The sequence below is a fragment of the Mauremys reevesii genome, linkage group 19 (assembly GCF_016161935.1).
Source record: "Mauremys reevesii isolate NIE-2019 linkage group 19, ASM1616193v1, whole genome shotgun sequence".
Taxonomy (NCBI): domain Eukaryota; kingdom Metazoa; phylum Chordata; order Testudines; family Geoemydidae; genus Mauremys; species Mauremys reevesii.
This window is the reverse complement of record NC_052641.1, coordinates 3,867,615-3,882,922: the sequence shown is the minus strand read 5'-3', so window position 1 is coordinate 3,882,922 and position 15,308 is coordinate 3,867,615. Positions and strand designations below refer to the sequence as shown.

Genomic DNA, 15,308 nt, shown 5'->3' with positions numbered 1-15,308 from the left:
CTCTTTTGTACCAAGCCAGTAGTTCCCAATGGAACTGGACAAACTTCCTTTAACCAAAATGGGTGCAAATATTCTGAGCTTTCCAGGGTTCGTGCTAGAGATGACAGCTCAGTGTAACTTAGTGTCATGGCCTGAGTAAGGTCAGCACCGCATCTTATGACCTCTATATAGTATTGCAGGAGAGACACTTACTGATGAAATCTGCACATTTCTCTGCGGAAATGTAACACTTCCCTTCAACCAAGTTTTCAGAATGATGCTTCTGAAGAAGCTAGACTTGCACAACATATGCTTGTACGTGTACAGAGGCAGAACCAGTTGGCTAGCAGCTCTAGACTATATTCTGTGGTTCAGACTGCAGGCTTCCTATTAGCTAAAATGATGCTGTACTTCAGTGTCCACAAATACAGCTGTGGATAGTGGGAAAACAGGCTGAACAAGAATAATTCCTGTACAATAGGAAACTAGGGCTTGTGCCACCTAATCTTCAAAAGCTGTTTGTTTAGCCGTGTGAAAAACTGAGGGCTTGGAACTCCCCTTCATGTTCCTCAGTAGGACTCCAAAATGACCCCGTTCTTCATTCTCTCTGTTGCTCCCTGGAGCCCAGTGCACCTGGGGAGTTTAGCTCATGCTCTGAGTACTAATGCAATGCAACCATTTCACCCTGACTTCTCCTCAGCATGCCTTTGATGGAGGGAAAAGGGATGGTGAGATACAGTAAGTGGTTTGCCCAAGGTCATACACAAACTGTGGCAGAGCTTGGACTTGAATCCAAGGCAATGGCTGTAGCTATTGCACCATCCATCTCTAAGTTCAGCTGGTGTACTATCCCCTTTGGGGGCCAGTCTTTGGACTTAAGGAGCTTCTAATAACCAGCACTCACTTCTTTTTATTTGAAGATAACTCTGACATACTGAAGGTTGTATAGTGTTTAAGAGATTAATAAAGAGTCAGATTAAGATTTTAATCAAATAGCTTCTGAGATTGTAAAGGGAGAAATTGGTTTGATACATAGCTGTACTTATTGTAGAATAACAGTACTAGATTGCTACAAAACAGGGCCATTTCTACCCTGCTTCTTGGAGAAGTAATTCCTAGGTGCTCACAGCTGCTTTTGATGCAGGTACCCATGACTAGGCTTGGAAGGTACCTTTGATGCAGATTTATCATTACACGGCACTTACACCTTACCCTCCCAAAATGACCATTTCCATCAATAATGGAAACTGACAGAAAAATGCTGCTTGAGAACTTAGTTTAAGGATCTTTACTTTGTATATAGTGGTGCATGATGTTAACAGGTTTTTTTTAATGGTTGCAAAATCTTAACTCTCTTTGAATTTCAACTTCTGTCATTAAGAATCATTCTCCCCTCCCCCCAGTTTTCCCCAAGTGAACATTAAAAATGGATAAAAAAGGCTTAAAATTATATCCCTTGAAATTATAAAAACCTTGTCAAGCCGACCCCTGACAGTCACGAGCTCCAGCTTCTTCCCTGTAGCTGTGTCTTATTTAATTTAAATACATAATTCCTGTTTGTGTCTGATCCGGTATTTGCCAGACACCAACCAGTCCTGGACTCGGAGCCAGCGGTCTCGGCCCTGACAGCCCCGCAGATCATCCAGAAGACACAATGAGCGTGAAGGCCTTTTAAGCTCATTCCTGCTGTTGAGCAGGAGATGCTAATGGGAGACAAAGCTCAAATTGATGTTCAGTGCATTGAGTGCTGTGGAGGAAAACATCTATATTGGAATCAATGACTGTTTTGTCTTTCACTTCCTAGTAAGAGAGGATATCATCAGCTGAAAAAATAACTTTTGCTGCCACCAAACAACTGCATAAACACTTGGGCTTCAAGAAAGCGGTCAGTGAGCTGAAAGCAGCTTCAGCACTCAACAGCTACTGGTGCTTTGTGATAACCCAATAATATTAGTTAACATGATGAACCTGGAACCTATCCCCACTGGAGCTAGAATCAAAGGAGCTGTGACATTCACATTAAATGAAAACCCTATGAGTGGGGACCCTTTTTGTGTAGAAGTTTGCATTATCTTAGTGAAACGGCAGACCATCCAGATGTTCATGGTGTATGAGGATAGAGTCCAGATAGTGAAGGAAGTGTTCATTATGGAGTAATCCTGTGCCATGGTAGATGGTCATTACTTATGCCTTGCACTCACTACACAATATATCATATTGAATTATAATGCTGGCACCTCGCAGTGATGAGAAATGGCCAGTTGTGAAAAGGATAGGCAGACAGAAGTTTCTGCTGGCTGGACCTGGATTAGGTATGTTTGCAAATGTGGATGTGTAGCAGGGTGCTGGTGCAAAAGCACCTAATTACCCCTGCTCAGCCAGCTCCAATCAAGAGAAATAGGTTGGGGCTGGTGAAACAGACCTGATGCCTGGCCTGTGGATTGGCTCCACCTGCGGGTCTGACAAGTCAGCAGTTACAAGGGCTGGGAGCCCGCAGAAAAGCCAGCCAGGGGAAAGGTCAGTCTCCTAGCTGTGGGCTGACTGCAGGAAAAGGGAACTAACCCTGCATGCCTTGTATATAGCTCAACACTGGTGGTGGGAGAACTGTGTGTGTAAATAAAGCCAGGGGTGCTGCATAACTGGAGGCCTCTCTGCACTTTATTGGGACAGCCAGCGGGCCCAGGAAGAGGGGCGGGGCAGTGGACTCGTCACAGGATGGCATTTCCCAGAGTGCTCCTGTGCACTGGTCAGAGACTGTGATTGGAGCAGCCCTGTGTTTTCCTTACGGAGTTGCTCTAGATGAAGTTTATTACAGTGCATGCTGGATCAACAAGGAAAACAGAACAGACCCTACCTTTTAAGGAAGGCCACATCCTACAAGACTTTGAAGCGAAGGTAATTATAGCTACCAATAAAGGTGTGTACATCTTGGTGCCATTACCTTTGGAAAGGCAGATTCAAGATCTTCTAACCAGTCAGAGTGGAAGACGTCCTAATCTTAGTAAAGGGAGCCCGAAGGAACATATAAAAAAGCAGCCAGTTGTGAACCAAGTGAGCAGCCAACAGAGGACAGGTAAACAGAGGGAGTTTGCCTAGGAGTTCGCTTTGGGGGAGTTCCCACAGAGTTTTTTGTTGATTTTCAGGCTTCTGTGTGCAGTAAATACAACACTGAAGAGGAAGACATTATGGGATAGTGAGCGATCAGCTGTTGTTACCTGCACAGGATGTGCCATGTTTCTTTCTCCCAGAGGACAGAAGCGACTTCATGTGTACGAAGTGCAAGCTGGTCTCCATATTGGAAGAGAAGGTTAAAGGACTAGAGACCCAAGTATCAACCCTGTGTTGCATCAGAGAAAATGAAGATTTTCTGGATAGAAGACAGCGTTTGGTACAGCAAGCTAAAGAATCAGAGGGTGCAGTGCAGAACAGGGAAGAAAATTGGCAGCATGTGACCTCCAGAAGAAGAAGAAAGAGGAGAACCCTTTACCTCGAATGCAGATAGAGGTAAGAAACCGTTTTCAGGCTCTCTGCACAGGTATTATGGTGGAGAATGGTTTGGCAGACTCATCTGAGGGAAGGGATCAGAAGGAGACCCCATTGACTGGAAGGCATGGGATGCATGCATTGTCCTAGGGATGGGGTTCCATGACCTCCTCCTCTTGGGAGTGGTGATGGGTGGTGGTGGTTGGGGACTCCCCCCGAAAGGGAACGGAGTCATCCATCTGCCGACCAGACCGGGAAACTCGAGACGTGTGCTGCTTGCCTGGAGCTAGAATTCAGGATGTGACGGAGTGTCTGCCGAGACTGATCAAGCCCTCAGACCGCTACCCCTTCCTGCTTCTCCACATGGGCACCAATGATACCGTCAAGAATGACCTTGAGTGGGTCACTGCAGACAATGTGGCTCTGGGAAGGATAAAGGAGTTTGAGATGCAAGTTGTGTTCTCGTCCATCCTCCCTATTGAAGGAAAAGGCCACGGTAGGGGGCATCGAATTGTGGAGGTAAATGCCTGGTTGCGCAGGTGGTGTCGGAGAGAGGGCTTTGCATTCTTTGACCGTGGGATGTTGTTCCAGGAAGGAGGATTGCTAGGAAGAGATGGGATCCACCTAACGAAGAGAGAGAAGAGCATCTTCGCAGGCAGGCTGGCTAACCTAGTGAGGAGGGCTTTAAACTAGGTTGAGTGGGGCATGGTGATCTAAGCCCAGAGGTAAATGAGGAAGTGGGATACTGGAGGAAACACAAGGAGGCGGGCACAACAGGGGAGGCCTCCTGATTCATACTGGGAAAGTAGGGCAATCGGCTACTTATTTTAGGTGCTTGTACATGAACGCAAGATGCCTGGGAAACAAGCAGTAAGAATTTGGAAGTCCTGGCACAGTCAAAGAACTATGATGTGATTGGAATAACAGAGACTTGGTGGGGTAACTCACATGACTGGAACACTGTCATGGATGGGGTATAAACTTCAGGACGGACAACGGGAGAGAAAAGGTGGATGAGTTGCACTGTATGATTGCTCAGAGCTCCAATATGAAACTGGAGAAAAGCCTGTTGAGTCTTTGGGTTAAGTTTAGAGGCGAGAGCAACAAGGGTGATGTCGTGATGGACATCTGCTATAGACCACCAGACCAGGAAGATGCAGTAGACGAGGCTTTCTTCGGACAACTAACAAGCTTTCAGATTACAGGCCCTGGCTCTCATGAGGGACTTGAATCATCCTGATATCAGCAGTGCACAGACAATCCAGGAAGTTTTTGGAGAGTGTTTGGGACAACTTCCTGGTGCAAGTGCTGGAGGACCTACTAGGGGCTGTGCTCCTCTTGACCTGCTGCTCACAAATGGGGAAGAATTGGGAGGGGAAGTAGAAGTGGGTGGCAACCTGGGCAGCAGTGACCATGAGATGGTCGAGTTCAGGATCCTGACAAAAGGAAGAAAGTAGAGCAGCAGAATATGGACCCTGGATTTCAGAAAAGCAGACTTTGACTCCTCGGGGAACTGATGGGTAGGATCCCCTGTGAGGCGAATATGAAGGGGAAAGGAGGCCAAGAGAGCTGGCTGTATATTAAAGAAGACTTATTGAGGGTGCAGGAACCATTCCGATGTGCAGAAAGAGTAGCAAATATGGCAAGCGACCAGCTTGGCTTAACAGAAATCTTCAGTGAGCTTAAACACAAAAAGGAAGCTCACAAGAAGTGGAAACTTGGACAGATGACTAGGGAAGAGTATAAAAATATTGCTTGAGCATGCAGCACAATTAGAGTTGCAGCTAGCAAGGGATATGAAGGATAACAAGAAACCTGTAGAAACCTATGTTAGCAACAAGAAGGTGGGCAGGGAAAGTGTGGGCCCCTTACTGAATGGGGGAGGTGACCTAATGACAGATGATGTGGAAAAAACTGAAGTACTCAATGCTTTTTTTGCCTTGGTCTTCACAGACAAGATCAGCTCCCACACTGCTGCACTGGACAGCACAGTATGGGGAGGAGGTGAGCAACCCTCAGTGGTGAAAGAACATGTTAAGGACTATTTAGAAAAGCTGGGCAATGAAAATAATTAGGGGGCTGGGGCACATGACTTATGAGGAGAGGCTGAGGGAACTGGCCTTTAGTCTGCAAAAGAGAAGAGTGAGGGGGGATTTGATAGCAGCCTTTAACTACCTGAAGGGGGGTCCAAGGGGGATGGAGCTCGGCTGTTCTCAGTGGTGGCAGATGACAGAACAAGGAATAATGGTCTCAAGTTGCAGTGGGGGAGGTCTAGGTTGGATAGCAGGAAAAACTTTTTCACTAGGAGGGTGGTGAAGCACTGGAATGGGTTACCTAGGGAAGTGGTGGAATCTTCTTCCTTGGAGATTTTTAAGGCCTGACTTGACAAAGCTCTGGCTGGGATGATTTAGTTGGGGTTGGTCCTGCTTTGAGCAGGGGGTTGGACTAGATACCTCCTGAGATTTCTTCCAACCCCAATCTTCTATGAATATTCCAAAAGAGAAATTTCAGGTAATGTACAAACGAATCTTGGAGCAAGCAGGTTTTATACACTTGGCACAGCTTCAGTTCCTAGAAGCAAAAGAACTCTTCAGAAGCGACCGACTTGATGTCTGGGAGCTGATCACTCTCTACCCCTTCCTTTTGCCTGCTTCCTCTTCATTCATACGGTCTCATCAGCCTCTTTACAAGTATGCTGACTTAAACCAGCTGGCCTAAGGGGATCAGGAGAAGATGACTAAGTGCAAACCATTCCTCCTGAGTTATTTGAATGAAGGCCACAGCACTGAAGTTGCAAATGGCTTCAAGGAAGATATTGCTACAGCTGTGCTCAAGCTATATGCAGAGGCTAATCATGAAAGCCTTCTGGATCTACTGGTCTCAGAATTTCTGTCTTCTGACAGATAGTGCTACTTGGCTGGAGAAACACAAAGGATTTTGCGCTTAGACTCCTGTATCACTACACTGGTCAGGATGCTGCAGCACTTCAGTTATGGGTTAAAATAGTTAATGGAGACATTCAAGATTCTACACATTTGGACCGTTATGAGTATAAAATAGAATTCCTTACCTTCTGCTCAAACCAAGCACTAGTGTGGAAGTATGATGAATGGGTTTTACAGAAAAGTGAGGAGCTTGGAGTACAAATTTTTATGAATACGCCTTTGGAAGAACAAGGAAATAGCTTTAATCCAGATGATGTCATGATATGCCTTAGTGTAGTGGTTAAGGCATTTGTTAAATAGCTGGAGTATACTTAGTCTTGGATAGAAAAATAGAGAACAATAGAGAATAGCTGTGTTGTATTTGGAGGCAGTGCTTCAACTAAAATCTGTGACCACAGACAATTGTGTGGAACAGACTGAAACACACTCAGTTACACAGTCTTCAGAAATCTGACGTTTATAGAATTCATTTTATTTTAGATAAAATCAAGGGGACAGATCTTCATATGGAAAGGGCAATACTATATGGGGAAACTGCAAGAATATGACAGCACTGATGGACTCTCTTGAACATGCTTCAGGAAGTTGTTATACAGGATCTGTTCACACTCTAAGTTCAAAAAGGGGCTTGTATTCCTCCCTCCAGCTGACCTTGTTTGTCTCAACTAAAGCTTCCATTTTAGTCAATAGGCAAAACCGTTTCAAGAGTAGCCGTGGAAATGCAAGTTGAGCCCACTGTTGCTGGAGGAGCGTGAGGCCTTGCAGAACCCATGTTTCATTCTGTATGTGCAGCTACAGTACAAGCAGGTGCCTACTATGAGAGGCTCGCATCTGGTTCTGCTTCCTCATCCGCAGGTAGTGGAGTTATAGTGACCCTGTCCTGGAATTAAAGGTGAGCAGGAATTGGTTGTAATTAGCTTAGGCCCCATCTAATGAAGTGTATAACTGTTCCCTGCCAGCCAGCTCAAAGAGGGGAGGAAAATGTAATAGCCATGGGGTGAAGAACATCAATCAGCACTGATGGTTGTGGTGTCTACTACCACCTCCTGCTCTGTTCTAAAGAGGAGGGTTTGAGGAGTTCATAGCTGCCATCTAGCCAGCAGTCAGTGAGGGATCTTGGGCAACCTTCCACCATTGGCATTGGCTGCTGTATTGCTGCATAGGGCCAAAGCTGATAAGCTGCTCAACTTTACTCCTGGGGAAATTCTGCACCCTTGCACATGCACAGAATTTGTCTGCTGCAGATTTCTTAGCTTCTCTGCAGAAAAGTGACTTTCTTCTGCAGCAGCAAAGGGAAGCCACAAGAGCGGTCATACAGCCCTTCCCAGCAGTATGGTTTGGGCGCCTAGGGCCGCCACAAGAGAGGTAAATCACTCTGGGGCAGGCTGCGGGCCTGGAGGAGACCTGGTTGGTGGCTTCTACGCTGCCCTGGGCTCAGGTGCTAGTCCCGGCTGGGCTGGGGAGGACGGGACTTCCACTTCCCCTGCATGGCATTGGGGCTGTCTCAGACCCACCCCCCCAGATTTCTCCCTTGGCTGTAGGAAGCTCTGAAAACTCACCCCACCCCCACTGCTTCCTGCATCCATTGCTCCTCAGCTGCAGGAGGAGGGATCCCTGTACAGGGATCTGCTCCGCTCCATCCCTGTACATTGACCCCTTCAGCCCTAGACTCTCCCAATGAGCTGCACCCAGAACTGCCCCTGATGAGCCCCACTCCCCTTGCACCTGGACCTCCCTGGAAAGCCTCCTGCACCCGGATCCCCACCCTACCAAGTCCCAACCAGCTGCATATGGATACTCCCCCTGCTGAGCTCTATCCCCCCACAAGTCCAGACCTCCCTCACTGAGCCCCAACCACCTTCACCTGGACCCCCCTGCAGAGTTCCATTACCCAACAAGCCCCTGTGAATCCAGATCCCCTGAACCCAGCTTGCCCCACACTAATCTGCTCCACACTTGGAGCCTGCCTGGCCACACCTGGTGCACCTGGCAGGGATGGGCAGGGCCCTGGGGTATTGCTGGGGCAGGCCTGGTCCTTGTGCTGGGGCAGGGTTGGGTGCAGCCTCACTGCTGAGTCTGTGTCAGGGTAGCTGCACAGTGAACTCACAGCACGAGCAGTTTCTAGTCCTCCAGGAATGAAAAGGGCCAAAACTGGCAGGTGTCAGATTACCTGCAGCTGCAATGCGGTGGGAGCTGGTATTGTTGGGCGGGGGGTGGGGAGAGGGACTTAGAGTGGCAGTGGTCAGTCATTCATCTCCTCTCTCCTCCCCGGCACCCTCCTAGTCAAGCTCTAAAGGCAGCGGCTGGATAAAGCAGCAAAGCCCCTAGTGGCCCTTCACTTAACCCCACCCCCGAGCCCCAGCAGAGTGAGCTGCGGTTCCTTACGTCTCTAAACGCGATGTTGTCAAAGCCTTGGCTGGCGGCCCTCTCCTCTGGCATCCTGCCCGCTGCCACCCTCCTCTTCCGCCAGCAGCACATGCCCCAGGCTAGCAGGAGCAGGCAGAGCGTGGCCAGGAGGCTGCCAATCACCACGGCAGCCACAGCGCCTGGGGCAGGTGTCCCACCTGCAAGCAGAAGCGGGTGCTGAGCACAGGAAGATGCTGTGCTGGGCCAGGCCCTGCACCATCGCCACCAGTGAGGTGAGCTAGGCCCCAGCACCTGGTTTCAGGGGCTCAATCTGCACCATGGGGTCCCTGCTGCTCGTCTCCTCCACCCGCCTGACATCCCCAGCTGCCTGACTCCGCCTGAGAGCACAAGGGCAGAGCAGTGGCCAAAGGCAGCAGTAACTATCACTGCCAGCGTTAACCCTTCAGTGGCCTCGCTCTGAGGGGCCCTCCTGGGAGAGCAGGGACTAGCTCCAGCCCAGGCCCCTCCCCCCGGCTGCTGGCCTTGCTTTCCCAGCTCACCCACAGGACCAGCACCCGTGTGCCCCTCCCCCTCCCTGCCTGCCCAGGGAGCCCCCGTGGGAGAGCAGGCCCAGAAGAGCATTCAGCCTCTCCTCCCCCCTGCACATGGCCTCCCCCAGCTGCAGCAGGAGAGAGCAGCCCACTGCGGCGTGCCAGGGCGAGAGCTCCAGGCGGGCCAGTGTACAAGCAGAAGGGGAAAGGGATGTTCTTGTGCTGAAGGCAAAGGGGCAGGGAGTCAGGACTCCTGGGTCCTATGCCCAACTCTGCCTCTAATTCCCTGTCCAGTCAGGTGACTCGTTTCTCTGCCACAACTCCCCGCCCCACCCTGCCCTGTCCAATGGGGGCTGTGCCATGGGTCGCACAGATGGGTGGGGAATAGGGGTGCTCGGCAGTAGTGCCTTGCTGAAGGCACAGCTGCTCCGACTTCTGACTGGGTTGGAATCGGCTTCACCTGCCATCTGGCCCAAACCGTCGCCATGGCAGCCCTCTCCAGCATGGTACGTGATATCGTCCAAGGCGATGGTTCCCCCGGCAGGCCACATGCCATTGGCCACTTCAAAGACAATCTGCAGGGAGAGCAGGAATCCAGCCTGAACCCCAGCACAGCCCCCAGGGGAGGGGGATGGGAGAGCAGCGTCGCTGCTCAGCCCCCAGCACTGGAGGGCACTCCAGAGGAAGGGCTGCTGGGGCAGCACCCAGCCAGGAGAGGAGCAGGGGCCTGACTGCAGGGTGGAGAGAGCCCACTGCCCCCTAAGCCAATGGCATCTTGTGAGCAGAGGCTAAAGACAAACGGCCTTGGCAAGGAACTGAACTCAACCTGGTGGGGGCAGGGGCAGGTTGGTTCCATTGGGCTATTTCCACTGGGGCAACCAGCTGCACGGGCAGCATCCACCAGCCCTAGGGCCCCTGCTTCCCAAACGCACAGACACGTGTGTGACACTGCGCTCCATAGTCCCCACACTGATAGGATTATGGTGTCATTATGATGCATCTTCTACAACACCTGTCCTGGGAGGTGTCAATGGAAAAGTTACGGTTTGCTGAGTCTGATTATCCCATTTGTGTGCAGGTCTCACCTTTGTATCTAGGGTGACCAGACGTCCCGATTTTATAGGGACAGTCCCGATCTTTGGGCTTTATCTTATACAGGTGCCTATTCCCCCAACCCCTGTCCTGATTTTTCACACTTGCTGTCTGGTCACCCGATTTGTATCTGGAGTTATGAGCATTGTATCAGTATCTCACATGTGCTTGCTCCTGGGTAACTCCCACAAGTTAGTTTACATCTAGTCTAGCCAGCACCTTGTGCGTGACCTATTCAAGGTAACAGCCCATCAGTGAACACAATGGGCAGCCTCACCTCATGGTCTTGCCTGTGAAAAGAACAGGAGTCCTTGTGGCACCTTAGAGACTAACACATTTATTTGAGCATAAGCTTTTGTGGCTCCAGCCCACTTCACTGGATGCATAGAATGGAACATACAGTATGCGTCCAATGAAGTGGGCTGGAGCCCACGAAAGCTTCTGCTCAAATAAATGTGTTAGTCTCGAAGGTGCCACAAGGACTCCTGTTCTTTTTGCGGATACAGACTAACACGGCTGCTACTCTGAAACCGGTCTTTCCTGTGACTTTCTAGACAATATGGGTAATGGTCCCTGCCATGACTTCTTGAAGCATGCAAGGGCATGTGACTGGATCATATGATACTGGACTCCATCTTGTGCCTGTAGTTTTCCACAAACTGTACTGGGGACTTTACTTGGAACAAAGAAGTTCCCTCTGCATGGAAGAAATTCTAAAAGGGGGAAATGACATCACCCTTTGGCCTCACTCCTCCCACAACTCAACACCTGGAAAGACATTTGGAAAGCAAAGGACTGAACTGAGGAGGGGTCCCAGGCGGGAAAGAAGGAAGCCCAGCCTGTGCATGGAAGATTGGGGGACTGTTTGTACTATCAGGCTGAGACACGGCTTAATCCAAATCCTGTCCGGTGTATAGAACTTAGATTGCGATTTTGTTTATTTCTTAGGTAACCAACTTTGATCTGTATGCTATTACTTACAAACAAGCTTTCTGTAGTTAATAAAGCTGTTTTATATTTTACCTAAAAACAGTGTGGTTTGAGTGTAGTGCATGAAAAATCTTAGCTCAGTTAATAAAAGCCTGTGCATATGATCTGCACATTGAGGGAGGGGTGGCCTGGATAATAAACTTTACACTGGCCAGGCTTTTGACCAGGGCAGGACAGGACAGTTCTGAGGGCCCAGGCTGAGGAGCTGGAGAGGACTGTCTGGAGCCTCTCTGTAGTTAGTTCATGAGTGGCTAAGAGAAGCCTTCATGTAACTGCAGCTGGGTGTGTCCCTGTTTGTGTGGGGCTGTGTGAGTGCAAGTCCTGGAGAGGATTGCAGCTTGTCACAGCCTCACAGTGGGAGAGGGGCCCAGAGGGCTCAGTGGTGCCCCAGTTCCAGGTTGCACCCCAGGGAAGTCTCACAACGTGGTACTTGCTCTTCCTTCCCGCCGTGGATTGGCTGGGCCTGGGCTCAGAGTGCACTACCGACATTTCTAAAGGCAAAGGCTGGTGGTGGGGTGCCTGCTCACAGGCTAGGGACACTCTGCGCCTGCCCCGCTCAGCTTGCCCCAGTGCCAGGTGCCCGCTTGCAGGCCAGGGATGCCCCCAGCACTCAACCTGCCTGACTCTCCCATGGTGAGCCAGCAGGTGGGCTCCTCCATCACTAGTGCTCCAGCTCCAGCAGTGGCAGGAGATCTGCTGGCAGAGCCATGCCAACGCTCTCCAGGCAGCTCTGGGCAGCTGCCAACCATTACCTGGAACTCCAGAGTGTTCTGCACAGAGATGGTCCTGTTCCGCCAGCCGTGGCCCTGGTGCCCTCGGGCGCACCAGACGGTGAGTTCCCCTGCCGTGCTGTACAGCTTCACCCTCAGCTCGCCGCTGTCTGCTCCAGAGACGGACGCGGGGCCACGGTCAATGCAGACACCCAGGGAAAACAGCCCAGAGCTCAGCCTTTGCCTGGGCTAACCCCACCACTCACAGGGCCCAGAGCAGCTCAGACATTGGGGGGTAAACCTGAGCCCCCCCCCGGACCAGAGAGGGAAACTGAGGCATGGGGAGGGCAGTGACTTGCCAGGGTTACACAGCCAGTCAGTGTCAGGGCTGGGACTAGAACCCCTGAGTCCTGACTTCCAGCTCCAACCCCTGACTTCTTGTGCAGCATCACCAGGGCCAGTGCAACCGATTAGGCGACCTAGGCGGTCACCTAGGGCACTAGGATTTGGGGGGGGGGGGGCGTTTTCTTTGGCGGTGACCGCGGCAGCCGGATCTTCGGCCGGCCCGGTTGCCACTGGCATTTAGGCGGCGGGAGCTGGGGCAGGGGGGCACGGGGAGGGCGCCTGCAGCAAGTAAGGGGGGGCGGCACGCAGGGGAACCCCCCCGCCCCAGCTCTCCCCTGATCCGCCTCCTCCCCGAACACGCCGTCGCTGCTTCACTTCTCCCGCCTCCCAGGCTTGCGGTGCCACTCAGCTTAGGCGCCGCAAGCCTGGGAGATGGGAGAAGTGGAGCAGCGACGGCGTACTCGGGGCGGAGGTGGAGCAGGGGTGAGCTGGGGCGGGAAGCTGCCGCACGGCTCCCCAGGCCGGGGAGGGGAGCTGTCACGGGGGCACCTCAGGCGGAGGGGAGTGGGATCTGCCGCAGGGCTCGGGAGGGGTGGAGCAGAGGTGAGCTGGGGTGGGAGCTGCCATGGGGGTGCCTCAGGGCACGGGGTGGGGAGCTGCCGCGGGGCTCGGGAGGGGTGGAGCAGAGGTGAGCTGGGGTGGGGAGCTGCCGCACGGCTCCCCGGTGTCGGGGAGCTGCCGCACAGCTCCCCAGCGGGGGTGGGAGCTGCCGCAGGGGGTGTGCCTCAGGGCGGAGGGGGTGGGGAGCTGCTGCGGGGGTGCCTCAGGGTGGGGAGCTGCCGCGGGGCGCCTCAGGGCGGGGGAGCTGCTGCAGGGCTCGGGAGGGGGTGAAGCAGAGGTGAGCTGGGGTGGGGAGCTGCCACGGGCGGGGTGCCTCAGGGCACAGGGGTGGGAGCTGCCGCGGGGAGGTGCCTCAGGATTGGAGGGGGGAGCTGCCGCAGGGCTCGGGGAGGGGGTGGAGCAGAGGTGAGCTGGAGTGGGGAGCTACTGCACGGCTCCCTGGGGGGGGGGAGCTGTCAGGGGGGGGGCACCTCAGGGCAGGGTAGGGGGCAGGGAGCTGCTGCAGGGCTCGGGGAGGGGGGAGGGCGCAAGGTGGAAGTTTCGCCTAGGGCGCGAAACATCCTTGCACCAGCCCTGAGCATCACCCCCCCTCAGCATCAGCTCGGCTGGCTGGAGCCCCTGGGCCAGGGCAGCAGGCAGGGACGAGTCCCGCTGCCCAGGCAGACCAGCTTAGGCCGACCATCTTGCCCACAAGCCCCCCAAGCCCTTGTGCAGCTGCTCTTACCGGCGGGGTGGGGCCACCCCACAATTAGTGCCCCCGGGCCCTAGACCAGCCCGGCCGGCCCTCAGCTCTTGGCTTCATCAGCCTGTTGAGAGAATTCCCTCTGGCCCAGGATTTAGCCCCAGGTGGGAGCTCTGCGTCTCCCCAGCTGGAGTAGCACAATGACTGCAGCTCAGCTGGCCCCAGCCCTTTGCCTCTCACGCGCCAGCCCTGCCCCTTTGGCCACCCCCCATGTGGGCGAAGGCCCCAGGCTGTGGCAGTAGGCGTCACTCACAGAAGTGCTCTGGGAAGTCCATGTGGTACCAGAAGCGGAGGCAGGCGCCCGTGGTGGGGGGCAGGTGCTCACTCAGCAGCCAGGCGGCGTTCCCCCCGGGACCCAGCACGCTGACATCAAAGTAAACGTAGCGACCTGTGGGGGAGATCAGCAGGAGTGCAGTGCCAGCCTCTTTTTGCAGGCCAGGTCGGGTCTGCCCACCCCTCATCTCCCTGTGGCCTTCTGCCCACCGTGGCCCAGGGCTCCTGATCTGACCCTGCCCAAGCCCCTTGGGTTGGGTCCTAGGCAGTGCTCTGCTTCACCGGCCTGTTGCGGGGACTCCCAGGACACGCCCTTCCCCCGCGGGCAGCCACAGGGCCCCTCACCCCCAAGGGGTCCACAGGCAGGGCCATGTTGGTGCAGAAGGGCAGGGATGTGCCCTGCTGCTTCCTGAGCCGGGCTGGTGCTGGGCAGAAACAGGGTGTCAGAGTCCAGGGCTGCCAGGCCTGGCAGCTGCACACAGCATGCGACGGGAGCCTGGCCAGACCCAGACAGGCGGATCTGCCCAGCTACCCATGGGCAGGAGGTGTTGCACTCCATGTTCCCTGCAGTGGGCCCCAGTTCCCCCAGCTAGAAACCTGAAGTCAGACTCCACAGAAGGGCTCATTGCTCCCCACCTCCACTGCAGCCCGGATCAGAGTGCCATGGGGGTGGTGCCACCCCCCCCCCCCCCGCAGCCTGGGTCAGAGCGCCACGGGGGTGGTGCCCCCCCCCTCCAGCCCGGGACACTGTCCTGAAATGAGGAGCCTCCCTGCCCAAACCCTGAGCCCCCCACCCCCTTCTCTGCTGCCCACCCCCTCACAGGAAGGCTGCATGGTGAGGGCTACCTGCCCAGCTCCCCATCCCTGTCCATCAGTGTGTGGGTCCCTTCGACTCCCCCGCCCCAGGCCAGTCAGGACCCCCCACCCCAGATGCCTCCACCCAGCAGCCCCATCTCCGCTCCTACCTGGCCAAGAGTGCCTCTCACCTGCTGTCGTGCCCAGCGTGTGGTCCACCTCGGGGCCCGGGCTGGCTCCGCTCCTCCAGCCCCAGGCGTAGCTGCCCAGGGTGCGGTCTGAGGGGCTGGTCCAGCCACAAGTGTCTGACTCAAAGTCACAGGAACCTGCCAGCAAGAGACCCCCTGCCCCATTACAGGAGCATGGCTCATGGGGCCACCAGGGCATCCTCTGGGCCCGCCCTGCTCTCAGTGGGAGGAGTGCAGGATCAGGCCCT

General features: G+C 53.8%; 1 protein-coding gene and 1 pseudogene across 1 annotated transcript in view; one reads left to right on the top strand and one right to left on the bottom strand.

Annotated features, from left to right (window-relative positions):
- Window positions 1-680: 680 nt before the first annotated feature.
- Window positions 681-6,958, top strand: LOC120386928 (annotated as a pseudogene).
- An 83-nt stretch (window positions 6,959-7,041) lies between these two features.
- Window positions 7,042-15,308, bottom strand: part of MAMDC4 (MAM domain containing 4) — a 41,210-nt gene continuing 32,943 nt past the window's right edge. Inside the window, exons 17-22 of the mRNA XM_039506977.1 lie at window positions 15,064-15,198; window positions 14,058-14,192; window positions 12,139-12,266; window positions 9,765-9,879; window positions 8,793-8,971; window positions 7,042-7,287 (exon numbers count right to left, since the gene is read on the bottom strand). Of these exons, the coding sequence (XP_039362911.1) occupies window positions 7,222-7,287; window positions 8,793-8,971; window positions 9,765-9,879; window positions 12,139-12,266; window positions 14,058-14,192; window positions 15,064-15,198 (758 nt within the window). The 3' untranslated portion in view covers window positions 7,042-7,221. The remainder of the gene's footprint in view (window positions 7,288-8,792; window positions 8,972-9,764; window positions 9,880-12,138; window positions 12,267-14,057; window positions 14,193-15,063; window positions 15,199-15,308) is intronic.